We start from the raw sequence: 26,337 nt of genomic DNA, 5'->3' as shown, positions 1-26,337 counted from the left end.
TAGGATTCACTTAGAATTGTTTTGCATTGTTTTCTGCACGTAAAAGTAAATTGCGTTTTTATTGGTATTTTTTTTCCATTATTTCCTATGGTAAAAATGTCGGACCTTTTGGAACTAATTAATGACAAAGACTCCACTGTACTTTGAACCAAACCCTTCCTAAAACACACCTGGCGAATCTTACCTGCCACCAATTAAAGGTGTCGTCAGAGAGGGCGCTGTTGTCCCTGGTCATGAGCGGGTGGACAGACAGGTTGAAGCGCTCCGTGAACCAGGCGTCGTCGTCCTCCAGCTCGGTCATGCACTGCTGACAGGCACACTGCCCCTTGGAGGAGGCCAACAAGTGGAAGGGGTGTTTGTAGAAGCGACTGGAGGGGTCCCAGAAGGTGAAAGTGAACAGGAACGTGGTGACGGTAATGGCGCAAAACAGCAGAGCCAAAGTCCTCAACTTCCTCCATTTGGGGAGCTTCATGCTGGAGTCAGTTGGCTAACAAAACCTTGAGGACAAAAACAGCATCCGGATCATTCTAAAGTGCGTGGAGGAAAAGCAATTCCGTGGAGGCCATGTTGCTGCTTGCTAATGAGATTCACGCAGCTCACTCTGCTGCCATGTTGACTCTGTAAGGTCAGCAGCTGACGGGTCGTCCACTCTCTTAATCATCAACCTAAAATGCACACAAAATGACATTTTGGACATTAAGTGTGTGGGAGAAAACACACGTGTACAAGCTTAATTTTCATCCATTTTTTTGTTAAAACAAAAAAACAGGAGTCCCAAAAACTACTTTTCCCCATAGAATGACACTTTTTAATTAATGTCTTTTTTTTTTTTTCATAAAATCATGACATCATCTTGTAAAATTAGGCAGCCGCTCAGGAGGAGTTCCAGCCTAGGACAGGGGTGGGCAAACTGTGGCCCGGGGGCCACAATAGGCCCGCCAAGCGTCTTAATCCGGGCATTTCCAAATCCCTTTCCATCCAAACAACACAACACGTCAACACACACGATGCACAAAGTAACCTACCTAGCCAATGTTTTATCGTTCATAGCTCATATTGTTGTTGTTGGACTACCCAGCATACCTTGGGGGCATTTGGTAATAACAGTTGTAAGTTGAGTGCTATGTTTAGCGCTGAGTTGTTGATTTATGTGATGCGTAAACTCGCTCTGGATGTGTTGTGTTTCCGTTTTGTGAAACAAGTACGTTGTTCTGCTTGACGCCACCCCTCCGCCAAATTTTTTACCCCGATGTGGCCCACGAGTCAAAAAGTTTGCCCACCCGTGGCCGAGGACATGTTGGAGGGATTATGTCTCCCAGCTGCCCCGGGAACGCCTTGGTGTCCCCGGTGGAAACGAAAGAGGTCTGGTCTGGCCGCGCTAACCCAGTCCTGCATAACTGGAAGAAAATGGCTGGATGTTGTGTTTGCTGTACTACTCGACACAAGTCATGAAATGACTAGACGTAATATGGGTTCATGGAAATCAATGCGAGGCGAGTCCAAAACCATCCTCTTGAAAGTGGCCTAAGTGGATTAAATTGCTGGTGTGCAGAGAACAAATCTTGTGACTATTTTTAGTTTTTCATCAACCTGAGACTTTAATCATAATAACAACATAAGCGGCGTGCTGTCGCTTTCGCTTCTGAGAGGTGTCATTTGTGACGTCTTAAACGTCTCGCATGTTGTCGCAAAAGAAGTGAGCTTTCAAGAGCGAGCGAGAGGAACCAATTTCCGCAGAACAGAAGCCGAACAGACTTTCTTGTAGCGACATCCTGCGAAGGTGATGACTTTCCAAAATTGAAGATTAAGGGCCCCTCCTTCCCCTCCTCTTCCTTCTTTGCTGTCTCAGCTTGGCAAACTTTGATCCGTGCGAGGTTGCCATTCTCCAGTCAGACAAGGTCGAAGAACCAGCTGTTCTAGAATGTTCAAGATAGGAGGGGGGAGAGGCTTCAAAGTGAACAACAGCCTCATTTATGGAAAGAAGCATTCAAGTGTCCCCGGCTTGTCAAAAGCTGCCCCCAGTAGACAACAACCACAGTGGCGTCGTATGCAAATCCACGGTCCTCTGTGACGGCGCCACTTAGAAGAAGCCTTCCTGTGCATCGGCTCGTGTCCTCGCTGCCGATAAGTACCCTTGTTGTTTTCCCTGCTGGCCTGCTCTAGCCAATCCTCTTTGCTTCCCTCCAGGGGTTAGGATTTGAATGACCTGATCAATTTCTAATCAGGAAAGACCAGAAGGCTTTCTTCAATCTGTAATGTACTTTGCCACAAATCTTCCCTATGGGAAGAGGGCGGCTTGTTAAAGGCGAAAGGGCAGGTAGAGTGATTCTAGATGCATTACACTCTCTCTGCGCTGTGTTGATAGCCCCGTATCTTCACTGGAATCTGCTGTCAGCTAAATATAGACATATAGCATTTGTGAAAGGCCCAAACATGAAATGAGAGCCACAAGCAGTCTACATCTCGGGAACATTTTTCCTCCCCGTTTTTCCTTAAAAGCCACATTTTTCATGATATTCAAAATGTTGCTGTTTGTTGGCAGCAAAAACTACAAAACCAATGAGCGCCAAACGTCGAAAACAGGCGGCGCACGTGCAGAGCAAAAACCCAGAATTGCAATAGAGCGGAGGATATATCCCGGTTAACTGGCTCCAGACACGACCGTGACAAGTGAATATCCGCAAAGTAGGATTCCTTATTTAGCTAGAGCACCTGTTTACAACCTTCTAAATATGGTTGTTAACATTATTAGAGCACATCTACACATGAAATAACAACCCTTCAGCCAACTTTACACTCGTATTACCCAATATAGTCGACATAAAAGACAGAAAATAAACCATTTCAGACATAACACAGAATCACACATTCGCATTGGGAGAATTCCTTTTTTTTTTTTTCCTGAACAGCACACGTCCTGGGGGCTACTGTCTCATCAATGTAACATTACTGACACCTAGCTACAGATCAAAGTCTTATTCATCTTGTGCGTGAATTTCTGACTTGTAGGCAATGTATTTCTGTCCCAGTAGGGGGCATCAGTTCTCTTTTCCTCCAAACGGCAGCGACAGATTGTCGATGAAGAAGACGGATTGTGGGTTGAGTTAGGAAAATGGCGAAACACATGCAGAAATCGAGCGGAGACAAAAAATACAGGCAGCTAACACTGTCACAGAGCTTGTCTGGCGGTGGATCTGCCTTTACTAGTGACGCGATCGCAAAATAGAGAGGTGTGGTTGACAATGGCAGCAACAAGCTAGTGGTTAGCGTTTCTGAGCCGGGTGGCGCGACACCGAACGCAGTTCAGGGTCGAGTGACTCAGAACCCGACCCTGATTCTTGTGACGAGTGGCTGCCGTCTGGATCAGTCAGCAGCAGGGATTCATCCCCACATCCGGCAGACCCCACCGTCACTCCGCTTGAATTGGCTTCTCTGCAAAAAAAGCTCGTTTTCTCTGTTTTTTTGGTCAAAATCAGGTGTTTTTGCTGAAACTATCCTATGATCTATCGCCAGTATCTAAAGACCCAAAAGGGCTAGAAAGAACCTTTTTTTTCTGATGAAAGAAGAGCGTCTAAAGGTTCTTCAGATAGTTTCAATGTTTACGTAGTCCTAAAACTCAATATTCTGTGGGTCTTGGAAGTTCAGCAAAAATGCCCAAAAAGTCTGGCAGTCTGGAGCTCTCTGCTCTGAACATGGCTGGCAGTCAATGAGTTAATGTGGACAGATTTATTTTTCCAACCCAACAGTGTGGAAAAAAGGGTTTAAATAAATAAACAGTAGTAGTAATAGCTATGGTCATAGTGTAAAAGTGGGCTGGTTTAAAAGTGTAATATCAGCATTGTGTTTGCTACGCAACCTTTTCAGTGTTTTTCCACCAGTGGAAATTCAAGTAAGCAGTGCAGATGTATGTGAGATGTGTATGTGTTACTGATGGAAGAGGACATTTGGCTTGTGACCGATGGGTGCTAGAGAAGAGAAAATAGTCTGTCAAGCAGGCATGTTTCCCGTATTTTCACTTCCTCTATGGGTAATATTTTGGACGTGGTCACCTTCTGTGTATGTTTACGAGCTGTCATGACAGGAGTCGGGCCCTAAACTGGAAGCCTATTGTCATCTGGGATGTAGACGTCGGCTTTTCTGGCAGGTTGGAGCAGGAGGGCTGACAAGATATAACAAAAGCAGGCGAGGGAGCCAAGAACAAAACAAAGGAACAAAGACCTAACAATAAATCAAATCCCTACAGCTCATACGTGCAAAAATGCAAGGAGCCCATTGGTTGTGAAAACATTCTTTTTGTGTAGTTTTTAGCAAATAAAAGCCCAGGAAAAGCAGTTAATTCATATGTTTATTATAAATGTAGCGTGGTCCCTATAAAACCTGGAAGGGCCCCTGATAGAAAAAAGCTATTTTAGAGGACACAAGACAATAAATCCAGAGGAGGCACAATATCCTCTCCATAACTAATACCATCACTCAGAGAATATGAAATGCACATTTTTACATTTGATGGCATCATATCTGCAACTGCACACAGGCTTTCAGTCTGACTCTTTTCATTCTCACATATTGCCTTTCAAGGCAGCATTTTATCTTCCTATAAAAATGTAAAAAAAAAAAAAAAGAATGGAGCAGCAGCAACTCCTCGAGTGCATAAAGAAGCTTTCAGAGCGCAGTGAAGTCTTTTCACACGATTACAGAAAGGCAAGAATATGACGGTGGACGTGCGTTGTCAGATCTTGAGGATTAAAAACAAACACGAGATAAGGACTATTGCTTTTTGTGAGGTGGAACGAGTGGAAGTAAAACAGGTTGAACCTTTTTGGTGCGCTGATAAGTTCAGCTGATATTTTATTCCTGGATGGAAACCTTATGTGACATGGGATTTTAAGATACATCGAATCACAGATTCAATGTCTTCAGTCTGACATTTTGCAGGCGAGACAATCCAAGCCTAATCACAAAATGTACTTTTTAAGACTGGAATTGATTTGGACCACATAGTTACACAATGTTTCTACCATGTTATGCATTGAATTAACTGTATGTATGTAATATTTGCAAAATAAGTGCTTTTAAAATCTGATTACCATATTTTCCAGACTATAAATCGCTCCCGAGTATAAGACGCACCAACCAAAAATGCACAATGAAGAAGAAAAAACATATATAAGTTGCACTTGACTATAAGTTGCATTTTTGGGGGGACATTTATTTGATAAACTCGTGAATAGGTGGTTTGTTAACGTAACATATTAATAGTTATTCAGATAACTACGTATAGCTAAAACAACATGACATAACCAGTTTACTTGCAGCTTGTAACCTGCAGAGTATGGTTTTCTTTATGGTTGCATTCGTTTTCCGTCTTTCTCAGTTGTCTTTATAAGTTGACGTTTACATTGTAAATTTCCAGTGGTACAGAAGTGACTCTCGCGGTTGTCAGTGTGAAGTCGCTCCGGTGTATAAGTTGCAGGACCAGCCAAACCATGAAAAAAAAGTGCGACTTATAGTCCGGGAAATACAGTAATCACAGCTTTCAATGAATTCATCATGGTTAATCACCATAATTTTAACTCAATTCACACACAATCATAATATAACTTCCTGTCTGTCCATTCATTTTAGTCCCAAAATAAAGTGCTTTCTGTGCACAGTTGCCCGCTCCAGTTGCAAAATCAGTCTGGTTTGATGGTAATTTACTGCTTACTTCTTACATTTGTGCCACTGATTTGTACTTCAAAAGGAAAGAAGAAAAGAAAATGTGGACAATACTTGTGTTAGTTTCAGTTCCACGCACTAATTGACCTTCGCTCATTGGCCCTGGCTCCGCTGCAGCTTATTTTAGGTAAAAGTATCATAGCAACAGTACCGCGTTCTCCGCTCACATGTTTAATGCGTATGTCCTTCACACTCCATCCGTGCGCATGCAGCCTGGAGCTCCGAAATTTCCCCAGTGAGTTACCTCCTTCGTCTGGTGTCCCTGAATGGAAGCACAGAGCAGCTCGGTCTGAGATGAGCCGTCACACCGTGAATTGTTCCCTCAGCTCTGCTTTGCCATTTTCTAACACTCAGACAGCACTTTACTCTCCCCTTGAAGCTCTTAGAAGTACACTGCGCATACAAGGTGGGCGCACTAGCTAATAAATACCTAGGGCGCTAGCAACAGTTTTAAAACTGCTGGTTGCCAGTTTACTGTACCAGTCTATTCACATTCACGTTTGTCTAATCACATACACACATCATTTAAATATCACACTGTCTCTTTGCATACACACACGATTTGAATATCTCTGTCCATTCACACAAACATAATGTAAACAGCTGTCTGTCCATTCACATACAATGTGAACATCTGTCTGTCCATTCACACAGACACATACAGTGATATGAACACATGTCACACATTAACACGCTCTGCACACAATGTGAACACGCCTGCCCATTCCCATACGTGCAATGTAAATATCTGTCTATCCATTCCCACATAATGTAAACATCTGTCAATTCACACACACACACTGCAATATGAAGACAGCAGTTCATTCCGATACACAATGTAAATATCCTCCTGTCCATTCACACATCAAGTAAACACCTGTCTGTCCATTCACGCATCACATTTGTCTGCCCAGTCCCTTAATACAGTATGAACAAATGTCGGTTCATTCGTATACACAATGTAAACTATCTGCCCGTCCATTCACACATTAAGTAAACACCTGCCTGTCCATTCACTTACAGACATAATATGAACAAATGTCAGTTCATTCAGATACACAGAATGTAAATATCTGTCTATCCATTCCCACATAATGTAAACACCTGTCCATTCACACACATACCGAACACACGGTGCATTCAGATGCACAATGTAAATATGTGCCCATCCATTCACACACATTGAACATCTGTCTGTCCAGTCATACATCATATCTGTCTGTCCATTCACTTCCAGACATAATATGAAGACAAGTCAGTTCATTCAGATGCACACAATGTAAACACCTGTCTGTCTATTCACTTATCAGCATGTTCACTGACACACACATACTGTATAATATGAACACATCTGTCCATTCATTGTACATACACACAATGTAAACATCAGTCTGTCTATTCGCACATCATGTAATGTAAAGTCTGTCCATTTAGACACACGGGCTATGGCCACAGGTTGAAGCAACAGGTTTTGTATGTGTAGACATACTTTGGTGAAAATAGTATTTCACATTTGGTGATGTGTTTACTGATCAATAGTCACTCAAAGCAGCGTTGCTCTCCCCTGAAAAATGGATTTCTCTCAAATGGAAAATATCCAATTCTTGCGTGCAGTCAATTTGTTTTTTTTTTTTCAGGAACTGATACCAAGGTGCAGAGAATGTAGAGCAGCCTCGTTTATTGATGTGCGTGTGTTGTCGAGCCCCTTCTCCATCCGAAATGGGACATCTGTCTCATTAATCTTTAACAAAACGTAGGAGGCCTCGGATAGAATGAGATGGATAATCCATTTGCACGTTTGTCAACACTGAATGTGAAGCCAGGAATTTTCTCCTTTTGCATCTTCCTGGTGTTTTTAGCAGCATATTTTTGATGAGGCTTCCTGCACTTGCGCCGATAGGGTAATGTAGCCGGGAATAGCGTATGAAGCAGCCTTGTTATTAATGTGATTTGTCAAGGAAGTTGTTCTTCCAGAAGCCAGACTGGTCCCATTTATCATTAGCACTGAGGGGAACAACACCAAAATAAATGGCTTTATTTGCATTTTTGTCATCATTTGACATGATCCCGGTGTTTTTATGCAATTTTATTGATACTCTCATGTTGCACTGGGTTTTTATTCTACATTTTGAATGATTTTGGGTGATCATTTCCACACATGGCAGCAAAACAGCTTACAATGTGGAACTAGAACCCGGAGGATTTGGCTCACCATTTGAAGGAAAACAGTTGCCAAGCCCGTCTTGTCCGACAACTGCATCTCTTTGTTTAATTCCCGCAATCTTTAATTAGAGGGGATGGTGTTTTACGCCACATGACGCCAGAATGATTGATTTTTCCATTCCTTTTTAGAGCTATTTCTCTCACGGTGTGTCGATCAGAGCCACTGAGGAGTGGAGGCTGTGTTTGATCGCGTTCCAGATTAAGCTCAAAAAATGCTGTCATCAAATGAAACGTTGTCCTCTCTGGAGAAACGTCGCTTGTTTGTTCAAACTTGAAAGGACCAGTGATGCTGATCATCCTCATGGTGGTGTGCAGCCACCATTGTTTTTGTAGAAATCATCATTTTGAACACCAACAAACAAATCCGATTAAATGGCGACGTAGGCGCCATGTCGCAATTTGTTGCTGGATGCGTCCTCAAATGTCTTTAACTTCTCTGTCTCATCCCGAATCTTTCACTGAGAACTGATCTTACATTATTTCAATGTCAGTGCGAGAAACCTATTGATTTCAAAGAAGCAGATCCAAGAGGGTAAAGGTACCAGAGCTCAGAGGTTCATGTCGTAGGTTTAAGTAGCTTCTCATGACATAATTGAAGTCTTTCTTGACACTTTGACTTACAGTATTTCAATGTCAATGCAAGAAAACTATTGGTTTCAAAGAAGCAGATCCAAGAGGATTAAGTCACCAGAAGTCAATGCGGTAAGTTTAAGTAGCCTGTCATGACTTAATTTAAGTCTTTCTTGACGCTTTGACTTACTTCAATGTCAGTGCGAGAAACCTATTGATTTTCAAGAAGTAGATCCAAGAGGGTAAAGGTACCAGAGATCAGAGGTTGATGCTGTAGGTTTAAATAGCTCTCATAACATAATTGAAATCTTTGACACGTTGAGTTATTTCAACGTCAAGAAAACTATTGATTTCAAAGGAACAGTTCCAAGAGGGTCAAGCCACCACCGGTAGGTTTAAGTTTTCAGATGTCACGTCCTAATTGAAGTCCTTCTTCACACAGACTTATTTCAATGTCCATCCATCCATTTTCTGTGTGGCTTGTCTTCATTCAGGTCCTGGGGGTATGCTGGAGCTTATCCCAACTGACTTTGGGCGAGAGACGGGGTACACCCTGGACTGGTCGCCAGCCAAAAGTAAAGGCACCAGAGATCAGCACAATGCCACAGGACTTATTTCAATGTCAATGTGGAAAAAAACTATTGATTTTAAAGAATTAGATCCAAAAGCGTTTGAAAAATCAAGTTAGAGTTGATGAGTTGATGCAAAATGGGATATAGTTGTGCATAAATCAGGGAGTCTTTCCTAACTTCCAAAGGAGCCCGTGTGAAGATGGATGGACACGGGGGGACTTTTTGTAGGCGGACTTGTCACTTACAGTGCCAAGCGATTTAGACGCGAAGTATTAAATCACCTGAACCTCCTTGGGAAGGAGAGGTAGCTCTACCTCCGCTAATCTACTGGGCCATAGTGTTATCGGACCACTGCAGGTTGCTCACACTAAGAACCTCTAATACACCAGACAGACCAAGCCATTATGTCATTTTTGCAAAACCGAAAACCTTCTCCAACCAAAATATAGATCGTTAATTGCATCCCAATATTGTATCCTTTATAAGATTTACCGAAAAATTAGGACACGCATCCTCAAAGTTTTATAATCAGTAGACAAATGGTCAGTGACTTATGCACCAAAGCCTTTTGTCTGTTGGCGGCCATGTTTTTCAACCTATCCTGCTCAAACCTGACACACATGTGCTTGTCAGTCCCCTAAAGGTGTGCAGCAAATGTCGTGGCCATTCATGTAAAAAACAGAGAATGTCTTGTAGAGCAGTACGTAGAGGCATATGAGAAATTTCAAGTCAAGCTGACTTATGGGGTTTAATAACAGAAGAATAACAGCACAGGCAACACTGTAGGAGTGCATGTTTGGGTGCATTTGCAGCCTTTTGTGTGCAGTCGTCCCTCGCCACTTTCCGCTTTGAATTTTGCGGCTTCATTCTATGTATTAATAAATCACACTGTTTTGTGGTTGACTACAACCTATTGTGAGTGAAATATGTTTGTATTTAATAAAATTTCACATGTTTCTGGCTTAAATAAAGCATTTTCAAGCATAAAAAATGGCTAAAAGGACTAAAATACAAATATAAAATGTTCAGAAGAAGCTTTCAAATACATGTACATGTGTACATGTACAAATACATGTTGATATGTAGTATTGTACATATCATTGATGATACATTGATGAGACAATAGCAGGAAGTACTCTGTGAGAATGTGACTCCCAATGCTAACATGTGTTATATTATCTATATTACGTCTTATTAATGTCTCAAATGGCTTATTTTCTGTCAAAAATATGCAATTTATAAATAAGGGATCCTACTTCATGGTCTGGTCTGGTATTGAAGGGAGGGATGACTGTACTCCATTTTTTTTTTTTGCTTAACTATTCTTGTGTGGATTTACATGCACTGAAACAATCAATTCTAATTAAATGAAAGGACAAACTGACTTATCTCGTAGATTTCATTAACTGATCCTCTTGATTTTTCGGGAGTGCTCCATTATGATCACCATTAAGATTCCTCATTGACCGCTTATCAATGAAAAGCAGCAGCAGCAATGCAGAAAAGATCTGGAAAGAACGCTTGAGATCAATGGCATGATCCCATTAAAGAGCCCAGTTAATGGATTGGAAAGCACTTCTATCTAATGATACTCGTGTACGTACGAGAAGGTCAGAGACTTTTGAGATCTTCCATACTGTAACGCCAAATACTCGTATTCTTAGCAAGGAACAACAGTGGTCAACTACAAGCCCTGTAATTTGACAAGTAAACACTACACAGGCATACACTAAAATAGCGATCCCTTTGACTTGACTAGTACTAGTTTGCGCCAACATTGTCAAAGGATGTAATTTTGCATTCAAGCTGTATCTTGCTGAGGATGACAGGTTCAGCTTAAGTATCACCGCGTGTTCTCAGATAAGAAGTGTGCTGGAGGTGAGCTAGAGAACAGGAGCAGCTTTTACAATCTGTCTTTTAACACACAGCCGCCCAAAAAATAAAACAGTGGCTTGCTAAGTCTATAAAATCTACTATTTATTTGTTGCGTGTTTCCTTTCTCAAGTGGTTTGGTAGTGCAAACTGAAACGTGATAGCTGGAAGCAGATCCTTCCTTATGAGAACTGAGTGGAAGATTGCCCGACAATTCAGCACTATATTTGACATTTTTTCACTATTTTCCAGTCGCTACGTAACACAGTGGGGTGCAAAATGCGGCCCGGGGCTATTTGTGACTTATTTTACTGTGACTTATAAAGTAATTTTCTAAAAATGACTTTGTCATTAATGAGATGTTACACTAAATTGCTTTCTGACGTATAAGACAAATGATATGTTAGCATGTATTGACTTTGTATTGATTTTAGTATATTTAATGTGCAAAATATATTAAAGTGGCCCCGCATATTTGATTCTTCTGTGTGTGAACCTCGAGGAAAAAATCTGGACACCCCTGCTGTAAGCAATTTGTGAGTTGATATCCCCACTGTTAAAAAAAAAAACAGGTAATAATGCGGGTACACGTTCTACAAAAATGGCTTACAATGATGAAAATGCAAAATTTAGTCACAAAAATGAAAAATATTACCATAATTGAAACATTATTCATCTTTTAGGAGTTACATTAAATACATGATTAAATTAAAATAATTACGAAAATATTATTTTATACCATTATTTTTTATGTGCAAAATCCTACTAAAAATCAGATGTAATTGCAGAATTTGTATGTTGTATGATGATGATAATACCAAATTATGATTACGCCATTTTTTTATCTATTTATTTTAACGGCTGCCAAGCTCTTTATTTCTTTATTTTATGTTTTATTATGTTTTAAATTATTTTTTACATTAAAACGACTAGGTGTTCTTGGATTTTATTATATTTTCACCCAAAATCATAATATAAAGTACTATAATACAATTTTGGAAAAATTATCCCCCCGGCCGAAAAATACAAATAAAAGAAAATAAACTTTAAAAAGGTTTCCAGATAATCCAGATTGCCCATTCAGTTACCATTTATATTTCACATTGGAAACCGCATGGAACACATTCAGCCCTTGTAGGCAATAATGACTGTGTGTTGTGTCATTTTCAGTGGACATGTAAATACCGCTATAGAAGCTGTACAGTGACTACTCTAAAGAAGTATATCCAAGTAACCTCTCTGTAGTATTGTCCCTTGAGAAGCTATACTAAACATGTGAAGGGTGTACTGACTTTTGTGAGATCCTCTACTGTATAGGTCTAGTCTGTATATATGAGTTGAGATGATAGTTCTGTTAGGTACAGGTACACCACATACAGTAAGTAGCCGATAGGTCAGTGTCGTAACATAATAACAGCAACCTCCATCAAGTCTTTAAATCAGGATTTTCCAGGTGGTGCTGGCCGACTGTACTAAATCTCTCAGGAGGCAAGTAATAAAAAGCGTTGATTTGAATTCGCGGAGAGTGACGTTAAAGGGTTACCCCCAGGAGAGGAGTGGTCGGCGGAGAGAAAGCAAAACTCAATAATGGCGGCATTATCCTTTAAGATGATTATGAGCACTGAGTCTAATCTGACAGCAAGACCGACTGCTCATTTGTGGGCAATGCAGGTGCGAGTCCAATTTTCAAACTTTTGCCGGCTTCTTTGATTAAGCGAAGGTGAGGCTCCTGTCTGTTTCGCTCCTCGCGCTCGCCACTCCTTGACGTCGGCTCGCCTTTGATGGCGACATCTGTGGCTTAAGCCTCCCCGGCAAAATGAAGCGTTTGATCAGCCCCAAATGGAAACGACGCAGTCTGAAGGCCCACACTTGTCGCTGTGCTTTCAGCCTCCGTTTGTGCCAAATGACAGGAAGTGTGTCCTGCTGGGAGGCGCCGCGGGAGAGTCGGACGTCGCAGAAAATCAAAGGGGCACGCGTTACTCGAAGACATCTATTGATTTGAAGGCATCACATCCAAGAGGGTTCATGTCGGTGAGGCCAAAGATCACATTGTTAGCTTTAAGTGCCTTGTCATTGCTCAATTTGAATCCCATCTTTTACGTCATGTGAGAGCAAGGATACTATTGGTCTTAAATGAGCGCAAGTAGAAGAAGTGAAAGGTCAGATGTACAAGTACAGCTTCTTCTTCCTATCGTGACTCAATTTTCAGCTCATGTTAATGATCCAAGAGGATCAAGGTACCATGGGTTGAAGCAGTAGGTTTAATTAGCTTGTCGTGTACTAACTGAAGCCTTTCTTGACACTTTGACTTGTTACTTCAATGTCAATGTGAGGAACCTTTTGGTTTAAAGAAGCATATCAAGAGGATCGAGATACCAGAGTTCAGAGGTCAAAGCAGTATGTTTAAGTAGCTTGTCAAGTCATAATTTAAGTCTTTTTTGACACATTGACTAATTTCAACAACAACGTGAAAGAACTATTAATTTTAAGTAGCTCCAAGAGGATCAAGGTACCAGAGATCAGAGTTCATTCAGTAAGTTTAAGTATGTTGTCATGACATAATGGAAGTCTTTGTTGGCACTTTGACTTATTTCAGTGTCAAAACAAGAAAACCTTTATTTTAAAAGAACCAGATCCAAGAGTAGCAAGGTACCGGAGATCAGCAGTTGATGCAGTAGGTTTAAGTGGTCGTCTGGTGGTTTGACTTATTTCAATGTCAACACAAACAACCTATTGATTTTACAGAAGCCAATCCAAGAGAATCAAGGTACTAGAGGTCAGAGTTTCAAGCAATAGGTTTAATTAACTTATGTTTACAAACTTTAAGTCTTCCCTACATTTTGACTTGTTATTTCAATGTCAAAGCAATAAACCTTTTCATTTAAAAAAAAAAGAAGCAGATCCAAGAAGATTAGGGTACCAGAGGTCAAATTTTGGAGCAGTAGGTTTAAGTAGTGTGTCATGACATAATTGAAGTCTCTCTTGGCACTTTGACTTATTTCAGTGTCAAAGCAAGAAACCTTTTGATTTTAAAGAAGCAGGTCCAAAAGGATCAAGGTACCAGAGGTTGACTCAGTGGGTTTAAGTACCTTGTTACAACATAACTGGAGGCTTTGTAGACACTTTGACTCGTTATTTCATTGTCAACACAAAAAAATACTGATTTTAAAGAAACAGATCTAAGAGGATCAAGGACCAGCGGTCCGAGTTTGAAGCAGTAGATTTAAGTAGCTTCTCATGACATACTGAAATTTTTCTGGACACGTTCACTTCAATGTCAACACAAAAACCTTTTCATTTTAAAGAAGCAGATCCAAGAGGGTCAAGGTACCAGAGGTCAAAAGCAGTAGATTTAAGTAGGTTGTTGTTCAATTATATAGCCTGTGTCTCTTGATGCATTAACGTAGTTTCCTTGTCAAAGCAACAAATGTATTTGTTTGTAGTTTTAAGTGACTTATCACGTCTCACTTTAATCCCATCATCAGGTGGAAGACAAGTGGAAACAAGACACCTATTGATTTTTAAACAAGGACATCCAAGCCTGGGTGAAAGGTTGTCACCCCCTGTAACATATTACAGCTGATCTTCAAACCTATATCAACCCTATTGATTTTTACTTTTGGAATCCCATTCAAGATGCTTGAGGTAGCTTGTGTCAAAGGTCACAACAGCTGGTCATTTTTAGTTAAAAATGACAGAAAATACAGCTCATTAGTAATCATATTAATAATATTCTTCAACCACTAATTCATATTCATCCACCAATCTACCACTCCTGTCACACATATCCAGTATGCATATGCTATATTCTTTATATTTAGAATGTGAATGAATAGATTAGGAGTTTCCTGTGAGATGAATGAGTGCTTAGAGAGCAGCCCAAATTAGCAGCTACACTCAGGATGTCGGAGTCTTCCCACTCCCACTCATCTGGCTAGAGCACCACTCATTTGCATATTCACAAGGCTTCTAGGCCGTGCGGTCGGGAGGTGGCAAGACCGCCACCACTTTACCCCTAAAAATACCACCCAGTTCGTGTGAATAATGCAAGAAAATGCACTCAAAAAATGATGAGGAAAAATAGGCGCCTGGGGTCGGAAGCAAAGTAGCACAAGCTGCGTTCACACACTTGAGGGTTGGTACTCTGGTCTGCAAGAAAAATGGGGGAAAAAAGATACTTTGGTGTCGTTCGCTCAGGTGTCGCACTGGTATCAGATATTCCAAACCAAAATGCCGCCTGCTGAGTTGAATTCCTACTTATACTGGCTTAGATTTTTTTTTAAAAGGTTCTAAAATATACTTTTAAAGAGCACCATTGTCACACACACAGAATGAGAGAGGAGAGCAGAGAGACAACGCACTTTCTTACATATTTGTAATTTCTGCATGATTTTTGCAGTCATGTTACCCCTGCTCTGTGTCTTTCGTCACATTTGAGCTCAAGTGAACCGAACTGCGCCAGAGTTCACTCGTTTGTTCGACTGATCGCATTCACATCTGACCAAAGGAAATGGCCGTACCAGCACAGCAAAGGCACCAGTGTCGGTTTTATCCGAACCAAACACGACAAGTGTGAACGAGCCCAACGTGTGCAGCATTTACTGCGTTTGAAGAAGAAAGTCTGCTCTTTACCCTGCGAATTTTTAAGTTGTCGAAACGGCAAGACTCCAGCGCTCCCCGTTTTCCCATTTAACACGCTGTCAGGAAGCAGCCCCTTCTCATTCTTACCTTTCTCTCTGCTCTTGAACATATCCACATGAAAATGGAGCTGGAATCCTGTGTGATTAATAGGTTTTTCATTTCAGCCCCTCAAAGCAATATAAAAAGCTGGAAATGAGAAAGAGCCTGTGGACGTGTGATATGTGCGAACCAACCAGGCCTGATGTACTCGCACTGCCGCTGATTACGGAATTAGCAAAGACAGCAATTATTCACAAGCGTTACAGGAACAGAGCGGCATGCATGAGCTGCTAGGAACTACATTAACACTCTGATGTGACTTTTCTGGGAACTAGCAAGCAAACATTATATCTCTATTCATACTTTTAGGAGCTATTCTTAATTGTTGTTTGAGGTAAACGTGAAATATAATGTTTGAATTTCAAATATGCGGTCTCTGAACGGGAAACGTGGCTTCAAGTGGACCCTCTAAATTCAAAATTTGACCAACATTATCTGCAAAACTATACCTCTAAATCAGGGGTGGGCAAACTGCGGCCCGGTGGCCACATCATCCAAACAACACAACACGTCGACACACACGATGCACAAAGTAACCTACCTAGCCAATGTTTTATCGTTCATAGATCATATTGTTGTTGCAGCGGGACTACCCAGCATACCTTGGGGGCATTTGGTAATAACAGTTGTAAGTTGAGTGCTATGTTTAGCGCTTAGTTGTTGATTTATGTGATGCGTAAACTCGCTGTGGATGTGTTGTGTTTCCGTTTTCTTGCACCGTGAACAAATATGTTGTTCTGTTTGACGCCACCCCTCCGCCAAATTTTTTAACCCAGTGTGGCCCACGAGTCAAAGGGTTTGCCCACCCCTGCTCTAAATATTTGCATTTTGGACACCATGCATAACATCACATGATCATAACACGCAATAATTAAGATGAAGCATAATGAAGGAACGTTTATAATGAACCCAATGGGTTCTGTCATTACTAAAGTTAATAACTAATGTATTTTAAAATACATGAAACTACTGTAGTTGTTGTAATTTTGTTGTTTAATTATGCACATTTAATGCTGTCCATTTGTATGGCTTATAAGTGAACAGCAGAACAGAAAAAACACATTTCCCCCTGCAGCTAAATTTTGTCCGGTTTGACAAGCGAGCGATGAGACTGCTTCGGTGGCAGCCTCATGGATCGATAACAATCAGTCATAAATCCTTAGATTAATCGATTGTAGAGACATGCACCGGGTATCGCCAGACTAGCACCCGGCTGAAGGTGCGTCTCTGCTGGCATGAGGATTGTCACGCATGCTCCATACTAGCTTACCACGACTGAAAACGAGAATGGATGTAGGAGATGGTAGTAGCGCTACATTACAGTGACCTAATTTATCTTTTATCTATCTTTTATCTTTTTCTATTATGTACTGCGTAAAACTAAGACAGCAACAACGCAAAATATAAATCACTAAATGAATACAGAGCCACCACCGCCAATACAGAGTTTGTTCCTCAGAGAGAAGATTATACGTCGCTGCTAGCATGTGCTAGCATGAATTAACTTGATGTTGAGGGCCGAACATGCGCAATAGCACTCAACAAAGTCGTCAAATGTTACCCCATGCCTTCTCACATAGTATCAGCATTTGGGAACAAATATGAGGTGAAAGAAACATGGGAAAATACAGTATAGTAGTCTATCTGTGCAGCGTGGGAGAAAGTCAGATGGTGCGTTCAAGGACCGTCAAACAACATGGGACATGCAAATCGGGGGGAATCAGAGTATTCAGACCCCTCTAGATTTTGTTTCAAAAAAGTGACTAGCAACAAATCTAGTGACTTTTTGGACATTTTTGGAGACTTTAGGAGACTTTCACCAGAGTCTGACGCTGTTTTGTAACTTCATTCTGACCTGAACACATCAACAGCAGTACAATCCCATCACCATATACTGTATGTACATCCAACCCACACACGTCTCCAGCCCATTCATCCTGGGAACGACTCTTCCTCATTCCATTGACGAATGCGAGATGCATTCAAGGACACTCCGAACATCACAAAAAGGTGACATTTGTTATAATGTGTGTGTGTGTGTGTCAAAACACAGGAAGGAAAACATGAAGTGGATGTTCTTAAGTGTGCTGAAAAATACACTGAAAAATGTAGCTTAAATTATGTGATGTCTTTGAACGCAACCCCTCATTGCTCATAATAACAGGGTGAATCTCAAGTGTGATTCAAATGTTCCGCTACAATCCAAGAGACTAGTGTTTTTAGACTTGTGTGGTATCTTCTAGCGTGATTCAGTGCATTTGGAGCTTTAATGCATACAAATATACAGTATACAGTATAACCCTGTCCTGATGTAATACAGTAAAAATGGGCATATTCCAGGCATGGTTGCTAATGGTGATTACTCATGATTAATTCATTTGAAAAAACTGTGATTAATCAGATTAAAATGTTCAATCATTTGACATCCCTACTTTCTAAACATACTTATTTTGCTCTTCATGTTTTCTGCTCACTTTTGCTGTCCATGAAACGTACACGCACACGCGCCACGGCCGATTATGCCAACTAGACAATGACGCCGTCACCTCCCACACGCTTTGAAATTCTCCATTTTCATTTTAAAAGCTAAACATCTCATTAAGCATCTCCGGCTTGTTTCAGGTGTTGTAAGTGCTGCTGGTCATTAGGCAAAGCGCTATATTTACATTTCCGCTGCTCATTATTCCTGAAGAAGACCTCCGGATTAAAATCACGCTACACTTTCATTCAGTCAAGGAGTCAAGTCAGTCCATTTCTTCATACAAAAATACGCTGTTTTCCAAATAACGAGCTGCTATTAAACGCTGATAGCGGTGAAGCATTAGAGGGAGTGATTCTGTCAGTGATTACAGCAGAAATAGGCCTATTTATTATGATTAGCTCGTGTAAGGCAATCAACTGTTATTCTTTGTTGCCTCTTAATATATGTTTTCATTAATTTGCTTCCACACTTGTACGACTCGAGCGGCCCGAGGCAGCGAGCATAACATGGTTACAAAGCGTTTTAAAGCCCGCCGCGACAACATTGCGTCTGTTTCAAATTCCCATTGTGAGCGTGGAACAAAGGGATGACATATTTGGAAATCAGCGTAAACGTTAAAAGCTGCTGGAGCGTGACAACACACGGCTTTGTGGACAAGCGCGGGTCTAAAAAGGACAAAAAGACTGTTGTCACTGTCACAAAGCACGTTTTCACACGCTGGACTGGACACAACATTAGGTACACCCAGGAAATATCATCAGATCCTCGACTAATTGCTGTTAAATACTCAGCTGCAAAGAGAACAAAGAGTATTCATGGGAACATACAGTATGTATTAAAGGAGGAGGTACAATGCAATTTAATAACTCAATCAAACCCTTGGGACTGGCTGACAGACGACGACATAAGCGGTTGTCGACATAACCAAAACTAACCATTGCTTGCACATTTACTTGTGACTTTCGGCCAAGAGAGAAGAAGAAGTTGCAGCGTGTCGTGCGTGTTGGCGTACGGTGGAAAGTAGGGATGCACGATATTGTTTTTCAAGCCGATACGATAACTTTCCGCTTCTCAAGACCGATAACCGATAACTTTAGTGGTGTAGTTTTTGTCGTTTGTGCACACGTGGAAGTACGAACGACTCAAACAAAGTTGGATTTGACAAAGTGTACCTTTGATTTGTACAAACCGTGGATCCAAGGGCTTTACTAGGCGACAAAAACCTGTAATCTTCAATGATGGTAAAGGGCTGGTCATCGCCTTAGCTCTTTTTGCACTTTTCAAATGCCACGGAGATAGGAACAAGCTCTGGGCGTCTCAGCGATGCTGGTGTGTCAGGTGGCTGATAAGGTTTGACGTGTTGAAGCTCAATAAATTATATATTTATAATGCAAAATATAAAAATACTAAATGTATTCATAAATGTAATCAGCTCAATTGTGTCAAAGGTCATTCTTTTCTATTTTTATTCTGTTCAGTCCGTGCCGATATTCCGTAAGCTTCAGCTTCACAGATGCCACATCTGCCTTGCAGGCATTGTGGTAACGACGTCCCGTGCGACACATGGAGGTGGTACCGGTTTTAGTAAAAGGTAGTTTACCTGTTCATTCATGAAAGCGTTTATTTGAGCAGTGGCGTTTATTTCCTTTGAGTGGACAGCACGGCGTTTTTTACCACCATTTCATCCTCGATGAAACGAGGAAGAGTTTTTTCACATTTTGATATAAATATTTTTTTGTATGACGGTATTTTCTAAGAGAACAAACGGTCACAGGAAAGATAACTGACCTGCTAATTAATTAAGGGGTTAACTTGAGATGTGGTGTTTATTTATTTCCACTGGAAGGCAACTTTTATTCATTCTAAATACAAGAAAATTCTACAAAAATTGCTTTTTTCCCTCTTCTTTTTCTTTTTTTATATTATTGGTTGAGTAAGCGTGTTGTATAAGTGCTATAGCGGAAATTCTGTCTTGCCAATGACACACATAAAATAAGTGCATACCTCCGCCAAGGCCAAACAATCCAAATGTTTGACACCCACCTCCTGCATAAAGCCTAACTGCATCTAAATAACTGAGAAATAAGCCAGCGTGCTGAAAAATGCTCTGAAAAATGAGGAAAAAACTAAGTTAACACAAGTTTTGAATATGCCCATCAACACATTTTTGTTGGTTGGTCTTTTATCTCCCAATGAATAGCAAATGCTGTGTTTTGATTGACGCTGTCATAGAGCTATCCATTCGACATCTTTGTGTTTCTGCAGCAGTGTGGAACTGCATTGTGTTAACATTCTGCTCTCATTATTTGGAGACTGGTGTTCGTATTTTTTCTATCTCAGAGACCCTTTTGCTTTGTAATTCTCTTCCACCGTTCTGGCAAGTGCACCTGGCAAGGGGTAAAAGTCTTGGCTTGGTGCTTTACAGCTTTGACTGCCAATTATAGCCATACGACCGGGCCAGGGCTGCCTACAGTGGACTAGCTCTGAGGCCTGACTATTAGCCAAGCTTGCCCTTCAAACAACGCCGGGTAGCAGCAAGAACAGTGCGTCTTCAAGAGTGAGTGGGACAGTGAAGGCTGCATTTTTTTCCCTATGTTTTCAAGGCCACTGATGCCTGACTATACTGTAGGTGCAAACATGAGAATAAGGCACACCTAAAATAGTAGACACTCCATTAGGTGTACAAGCCACTAACATGGAAGGATAGCCACATAATGTAAAAAAAACAATGCTGGCTATAAAATTTGTACATATTTTTTCAATGTTTTCTTATATTACGCTACATTGTTTGACATTTTACTGAATTTCTCAGTGATTAAAGCATGGATCTTAATGGCAAAATGATATGCTGTTTGCATGTTTGAAGGCGCTGGATGTTAATTAACCAAAATGCTAGTATGATGTTCTACGCCACTGCAATCCACAACCACAATAATAAAACATTGAAAGTGCAGCGGGGGGGGGGGGGGGGGGGGGGGGCAGTCAGTCAAGTCAGTGGGTGAGAGATGACTCTGTAGCTCAGCCATCACAGTTTGCTTAAAGTGTCTATCTAAAAAGGCACCTGCCAATGAGCAGTGAGCCAAAATTGCGGGAGGCTCCTGAGTGCACTTCTATCAGCGGGAGGACTGTAAGCGCTGCAAATCGTCATCTGGGAACCATTTAGAAATCAGGGGGAAGAGTATGTAGCGTATATCCAAATAGTATCTTATCTGTATGTGCACTATGGAGTATAAGCAGTCTGCTCATGCATGAAAAAGAAAAAAAGTTGCTGAGGTGTTTCCTGGAAACCAGCCAAGACAGCTAAGTGGAAACAGAGGGCAAATCAAAAAAGCCAGGAAGAAGTCCGATGGGAATACGGTGAAGGCTCGGACGACTGGATGAAAAAAAAGACAAACTATTTAGGCTATATCCACACGTACACATTTACAGCCAGTAAAGTGCATGCCAAAGCAACAGGTGGCGCTGTTATCCATAACGGTAACACCATTCTGCTCAGTCGGAGGCATTAGTAGCTCCTTGGAAGACATCCACCAATTCCACTTCAAAACTGTAGTGTTGTTTGCGTTTAGCTATCAGGGTACTTCCTGGTTCATGGCGGATGTTGTAGCACAATGGGACCATACCATTTCATTCTTGGGCAATGGGGGACAGTTTTGCTGACATTTAAATAGCCAAAAGAGAGAATGGAGTTTTTTAACTAAAAATGCAAAGTATTTGTTTTTGTTTGTTGTTGTTTTTTTTAGCTAGTAGGCTACTTCCTGGACTATACCATTTTATTCTGGGGCAATGGGGGATGATTTTAGTTTTTTAAAACTACAAAAACAAAACACTTGTGTTTGTTTGTTTGTTGTTGTTGTTTGCTTTAAGCCGGCAGGGGACTTCCTGGTTCATGGGAGATGTTGTAACACAATGGGACCATACCATTTCATTCTAGGGCAATGGGGGACAGTTTTATTGGCATTTTAATGGCCAAAAGAGAGAATGGAGTTCTCTAACTAAAAATACAAAGCATTTGTGTTTGTTTGTTGTTGTTTATTTTAGATAGCAGGCTACTTCCTGGTTAATGGGAGATCACGGTGACCACTTGAATGGCAAAAAGTGAGAATAAAATCTGTGTTTTTTCATAAAACTGTTGGCTTGCTAACTAACAAATCAACAAACACACAAAATTAGTGCGTTAGCAGCTAATGACACATAATGATTAATTAAATGTTTTGAGTGAAGTAGAATAAGTTCCAAACATCACACTTGGTAAGTAAGTCACCAAAGCAACTACAAATAGGCTACTTCGTTGTGGACGACCACAAACATATCCTATCCCCCATGGTCTGTCATACCGCCTCTGACCCACCCCTAGCTAGATATGAGACGTCCATCACTTCTCTAAAAAAAAAAAAAAAAAAAAGAAGTAAGCAAAGCAGGCTTTGCTACACATCCTAAAATAAACCATCCATGAGATAACTTCAAATGTGTTTTGTGGTTGAATACGGCCTATTATTAGTGAAAACATATTCAAATTTAAGGTACATTTATGCATTTTTTGCATAAATTAGGCATTTTCAAGCATAAAAATGGCTAAATGAACTAAAATACTGGAGGCATTCAAAGACGCGGACGTAGTATTCCACACTGGTCACTAGGTGTCAGTAATGTTACTGTAATCACCAGACTTGATCGCTGAAACAGGCTTTAATTGCAAGTTTGAATTTCCTCACAACAGCCATATTAATCCCGACAAAAATCTCTAAGAAAAACATGCAGCTGTAACCCACACAAAGCTGAAGCTCAACTCTGAAGCCCCGACTTCACTTCCAGTCCGCCACTCACTCAACTCCCCTGGGGAACACATTTATAGCAACACGCACAAGCACAAGTCGTATTTATGTCTGCTATCTTGAATAGTACGAGTGTAAAGGTGACTATAGGGGTGTTATGTCATGTCTACAGGGCTCGGATAATGTTAAAAACCATATTTAGAAGGTCGTAAACATGTTTTCTATGCTCTACCTACAAAAATATTCCATTTATAAAGAAGGAATCCTACTTCATGGAAATCACTGTCAGATCTGGAACCAGTTAACCGCAATAAACGAGGGAATACTGTATATGTAAAAAGTAGATAAAGTACACAATAGCGCTTCATGGAGACACATACTATCGACGGTTCATTAGCGTTAAAGCTACAGACACATAAAACGGTGTGCTCCCAGTAGGGCCTACTAAAAGAACTTTCAATACAGCACTGAAATGTATTCAAAACCGGTGAAAAATAGTATAATATGGGACTTTTAAGGACAAAAACCTATACTTGCGTGTGGACGAAAGGCACAAAAAGACACATACTATATCTGTCTTAGGTACACCAAGAAAACACAAAGATTCCAATGCTTACGCATGGACTGGCTTTGGAGGACTATACACTACACACACATGCTGCAGACACATGTGGACCACCAACTGGGGGAGAGGAAAAATTCCTGCTCTTACATTCTCGGCCGTTGACCTCGCTTGGAAAGCCTGCACTTCTGACGTACGATGAACGACTGGGATGCTTTTGTCAGGGGATGAAATGCAGAGAAACTTTTCCAAACTTTGATACTTACTTCACCCTGAGGTGTCATTGCCCCCCCCCCAAGAAAAAGATCGCTAATCATCTCAGCACGGATGAGTGACACAGTTAAAAAATAGCCTGAAAACAAACACCTCCCCCGATAATTGCTTCCTTTGTTAATAACTGGTACCTGCACGCGTGCCACCCTCCTCGTGAAATACAGCAGTGCGGTCTCCCAAGGTCACGGCGTCCAATCTGAGATGTGATAAGCGGTGGGGGGGGGGAGTCGGAGCTGCGCTAATGCATTCCTCTTGCTTATTATTTATAACAGTGAGGTGGACGAGAAGGGGAGTTTTGGGAAACGAAGCCGTAGACGCCTTCATTAGCAAATGAGGAGGCATCTGCTACAAAATGTCAGCAGTTCAGTCACCTGGACCTTTTTTTGGGTGGGTGGGGGGGGGGGGGGGGCACGCAAATGGACAATAGAGATAAAAACAGCATCAAATTAACATTTGTGCAATATTCACACAATTTAAAATAAACACAAATATTTCAAACTATCAAAATCTAATTTAAGAAATTGTAAAAAAAAATACGCTTAATGCAGCAAATATAATCTTACAGCTGTAAATGCAACAGTTGCACACACACGCACACACACACATTTTTTTGTAAAGTGGAGCCTAGCCTATGTAAAGCCCAGGTGTTCCTCAGGAATAAGACTGTCCCACCAGATGGACGCGTTTAAAACACATTCATTCGTAATTGAAATAAATGTGGATTAAATGAGCTCTGCTTCTTCCTCCTCCTTTTCAGACATGATGAATGCTGCGCATATAAACGTGTGATGCACTCCGGTGTAACGTTGCCACACAATAAATGAAAGCATCACCGTTACCGTTACATATAGTGCAAGAAAAGCATGTGGCCGAATGCAAAAGTATGCAAGTATCGTGTGCAGAAAGTGAAAAGTTGCACCACCTTTTCAATAAAGCTTGGAAAACATGCTTAAACTCAAAAGGTAACACTGTAATTGAACGTGCACTCACTTTAAGGCGAGCCCCTCAGTGGCTTCTCCCCACACGTGTGTGTGTGTGGTCCGGTTATTTCAGCGCAGCAGCCCGCTGATCCACACCTAACCGAACCACGCTGCAAACACCGCAGGCTGGAGTTGAAGCAGAGAAGAAAAGCGAGCTGCAGACCGGCTCCTTTTCTTCCTTTCCTTTTTGTTTGCTTGCTTGCTGCACACAAAAGAAAGAGCAGGTTCGGGGGAGTCCTGACACCAACAGCACTGTCCACAGCACTGTTCTGTGAGAAGGAGAGGAGAAAAAGGACGAGGGAGAGTAGGAGGAGAAGGAGGAGGAGGGAGAGGAGGATGCATTGGTCGCCTTCAGGCAATGAGGACGGCATGCGCTACGCCTCTCAGCATCCTCACTTACTTGCTAATTGTTTGGGTTTTTTTCATTGCAATACATAATTATATGAATTATTTGTGATTCATTATTTGGCTCTTTATTGCAATATATTCATAAATAAATGGGAATTACTTTGGGATTTATTTTTACTGCAACCAATTATTTTTTTTAAATACGTCAAACAAATAAAACATTAATAAAAAAATAAATTATTATTTGGCTTTTTAAATTCAACTAAAGTAATTAATAAACACACATGGATTATTTTGTGATTGGAAAAAAGTACTTTGATTTGTAATAAATTCATACATAAATGTCAATCAATAAACTTGATTTATAGCAAAACATAAACAATATGTGAATTTTTGTCATTATTTGTGTTTTCATTACAACACATTCATAAATACTTTGGCATTTTTACTGCAACCAAAAGCTATTATTCAATATTGTTATTATTCAATATTAACAATTATTTCTTTGGCTTTTTAAATGCAATTCTAACTAATGACAATAATTAATAAATAATAAAACAAATAAATACATAATAGGAATCATTAATAATAAGCACATAAATAAACACTGTTTTGTGCTTGGAAAAAAGAAAAAAAGTTTATTTGTAAGAAATTAATAAATAAATGTCAATCAGTGAACTTTTTTTAGAGAGCACCTTAAGGGGTCTTGAGCTGACCCTCAGTCCCTGACCAATCGCCACAGGTTAGGCTTGATCGGGGCAGGGGGCTGCGGAATCCGAGCATGTCGGCCAAGAGGAAAAGAATGCAGAATTACCCTGGAAGCAATGTGAAATTTATGGAGTATTTCATTAATAGTATACTTACTAAAGTTCCCCACTGGGTTCCAATATCATTTGGAATGAGCAGGATAGGGCCCCTTTAAGAAGCAACAATAGCTATACAAGGTGCTGTACACCAGGCCAAGTGGACAACTAAAAACTCACACAAAAAACGTGGAAGTACAAGAAAGCAAGATCGATGAAATAAATATAATTATTATTTATATATTAAATATAATTATTTGAGATGTTTTGTTAACTGCAAGCATATCAATAAATGCGATTAATCTGCATGTATTGCAAGCTGTAAAGAGCTACAGTAAATTCCCCATTAAATAGTGACATGAATTACAAGTCGGTGGGGAAATGACACCGGCAAATAGTTGTGTGCTTTCTAAGGTGTT

General features: G+C 40.7%; 1 protein-coding gene across 2 annotated transcripts in view; it reads right to left on the bottom strand.

Moving 5' to 3' along the window:
* The window catches only part of LOC129173459 (CMP-N-acetylneuraminate-beta-galactosamide-alpha-2,3-sialyltransferase 1-like), a 35,644-nt gene extending 10,594 nt beyond the window's left edge, over positions 1–25,050 (bottom strand). The window contains exons 1-2 of one of the 2 annotated variants that reach the window (XM_054764409.1): positions 24,778–25,050; positions 185–665 (exon numbers count right to left, since the gene is read on the bottom strand). In XM_054764409.1, the coding sequence (XP_054620384.1) occupies positions 185–472 (288 nt within the window). In that variant the 5' untranslated portion in view covers positions 473–665; positions 24,778–25,050. Of the gene's footprint in view, positions 1–184; positions 666–15,683; positions 15,705–24,777 lie in introns of those variants that run through there. The other variant, XM_054764410.1, reaches the window with a different exon arrangement.
* Between the last annotated feature and the right edge of the window lie 1,287 nt (positions 25,051–26,337).

Source organism: Dunckerocampus dactyliophorus, chromosome 20 (genome assembly GCF_027744805.1).
Source record: "Dunckerocampus dactyliophorus isolate RoL2022-P2 chromosome 20, RoL_Ddac_1.1, whole genome shotgun sequence".
NCBI classification, from domain to species: Eukaryota; Metazoa; Chordata; class Actinopteri; order Syngnathiformes; family Syngnathidae; genus Dunckerocampus; species Dunckerocampus dactyliophorus.
Note: the sequence above shows the minus strand (reverse complement) of the source record. Positions and strands in the feature narration are given on the sequence as shown.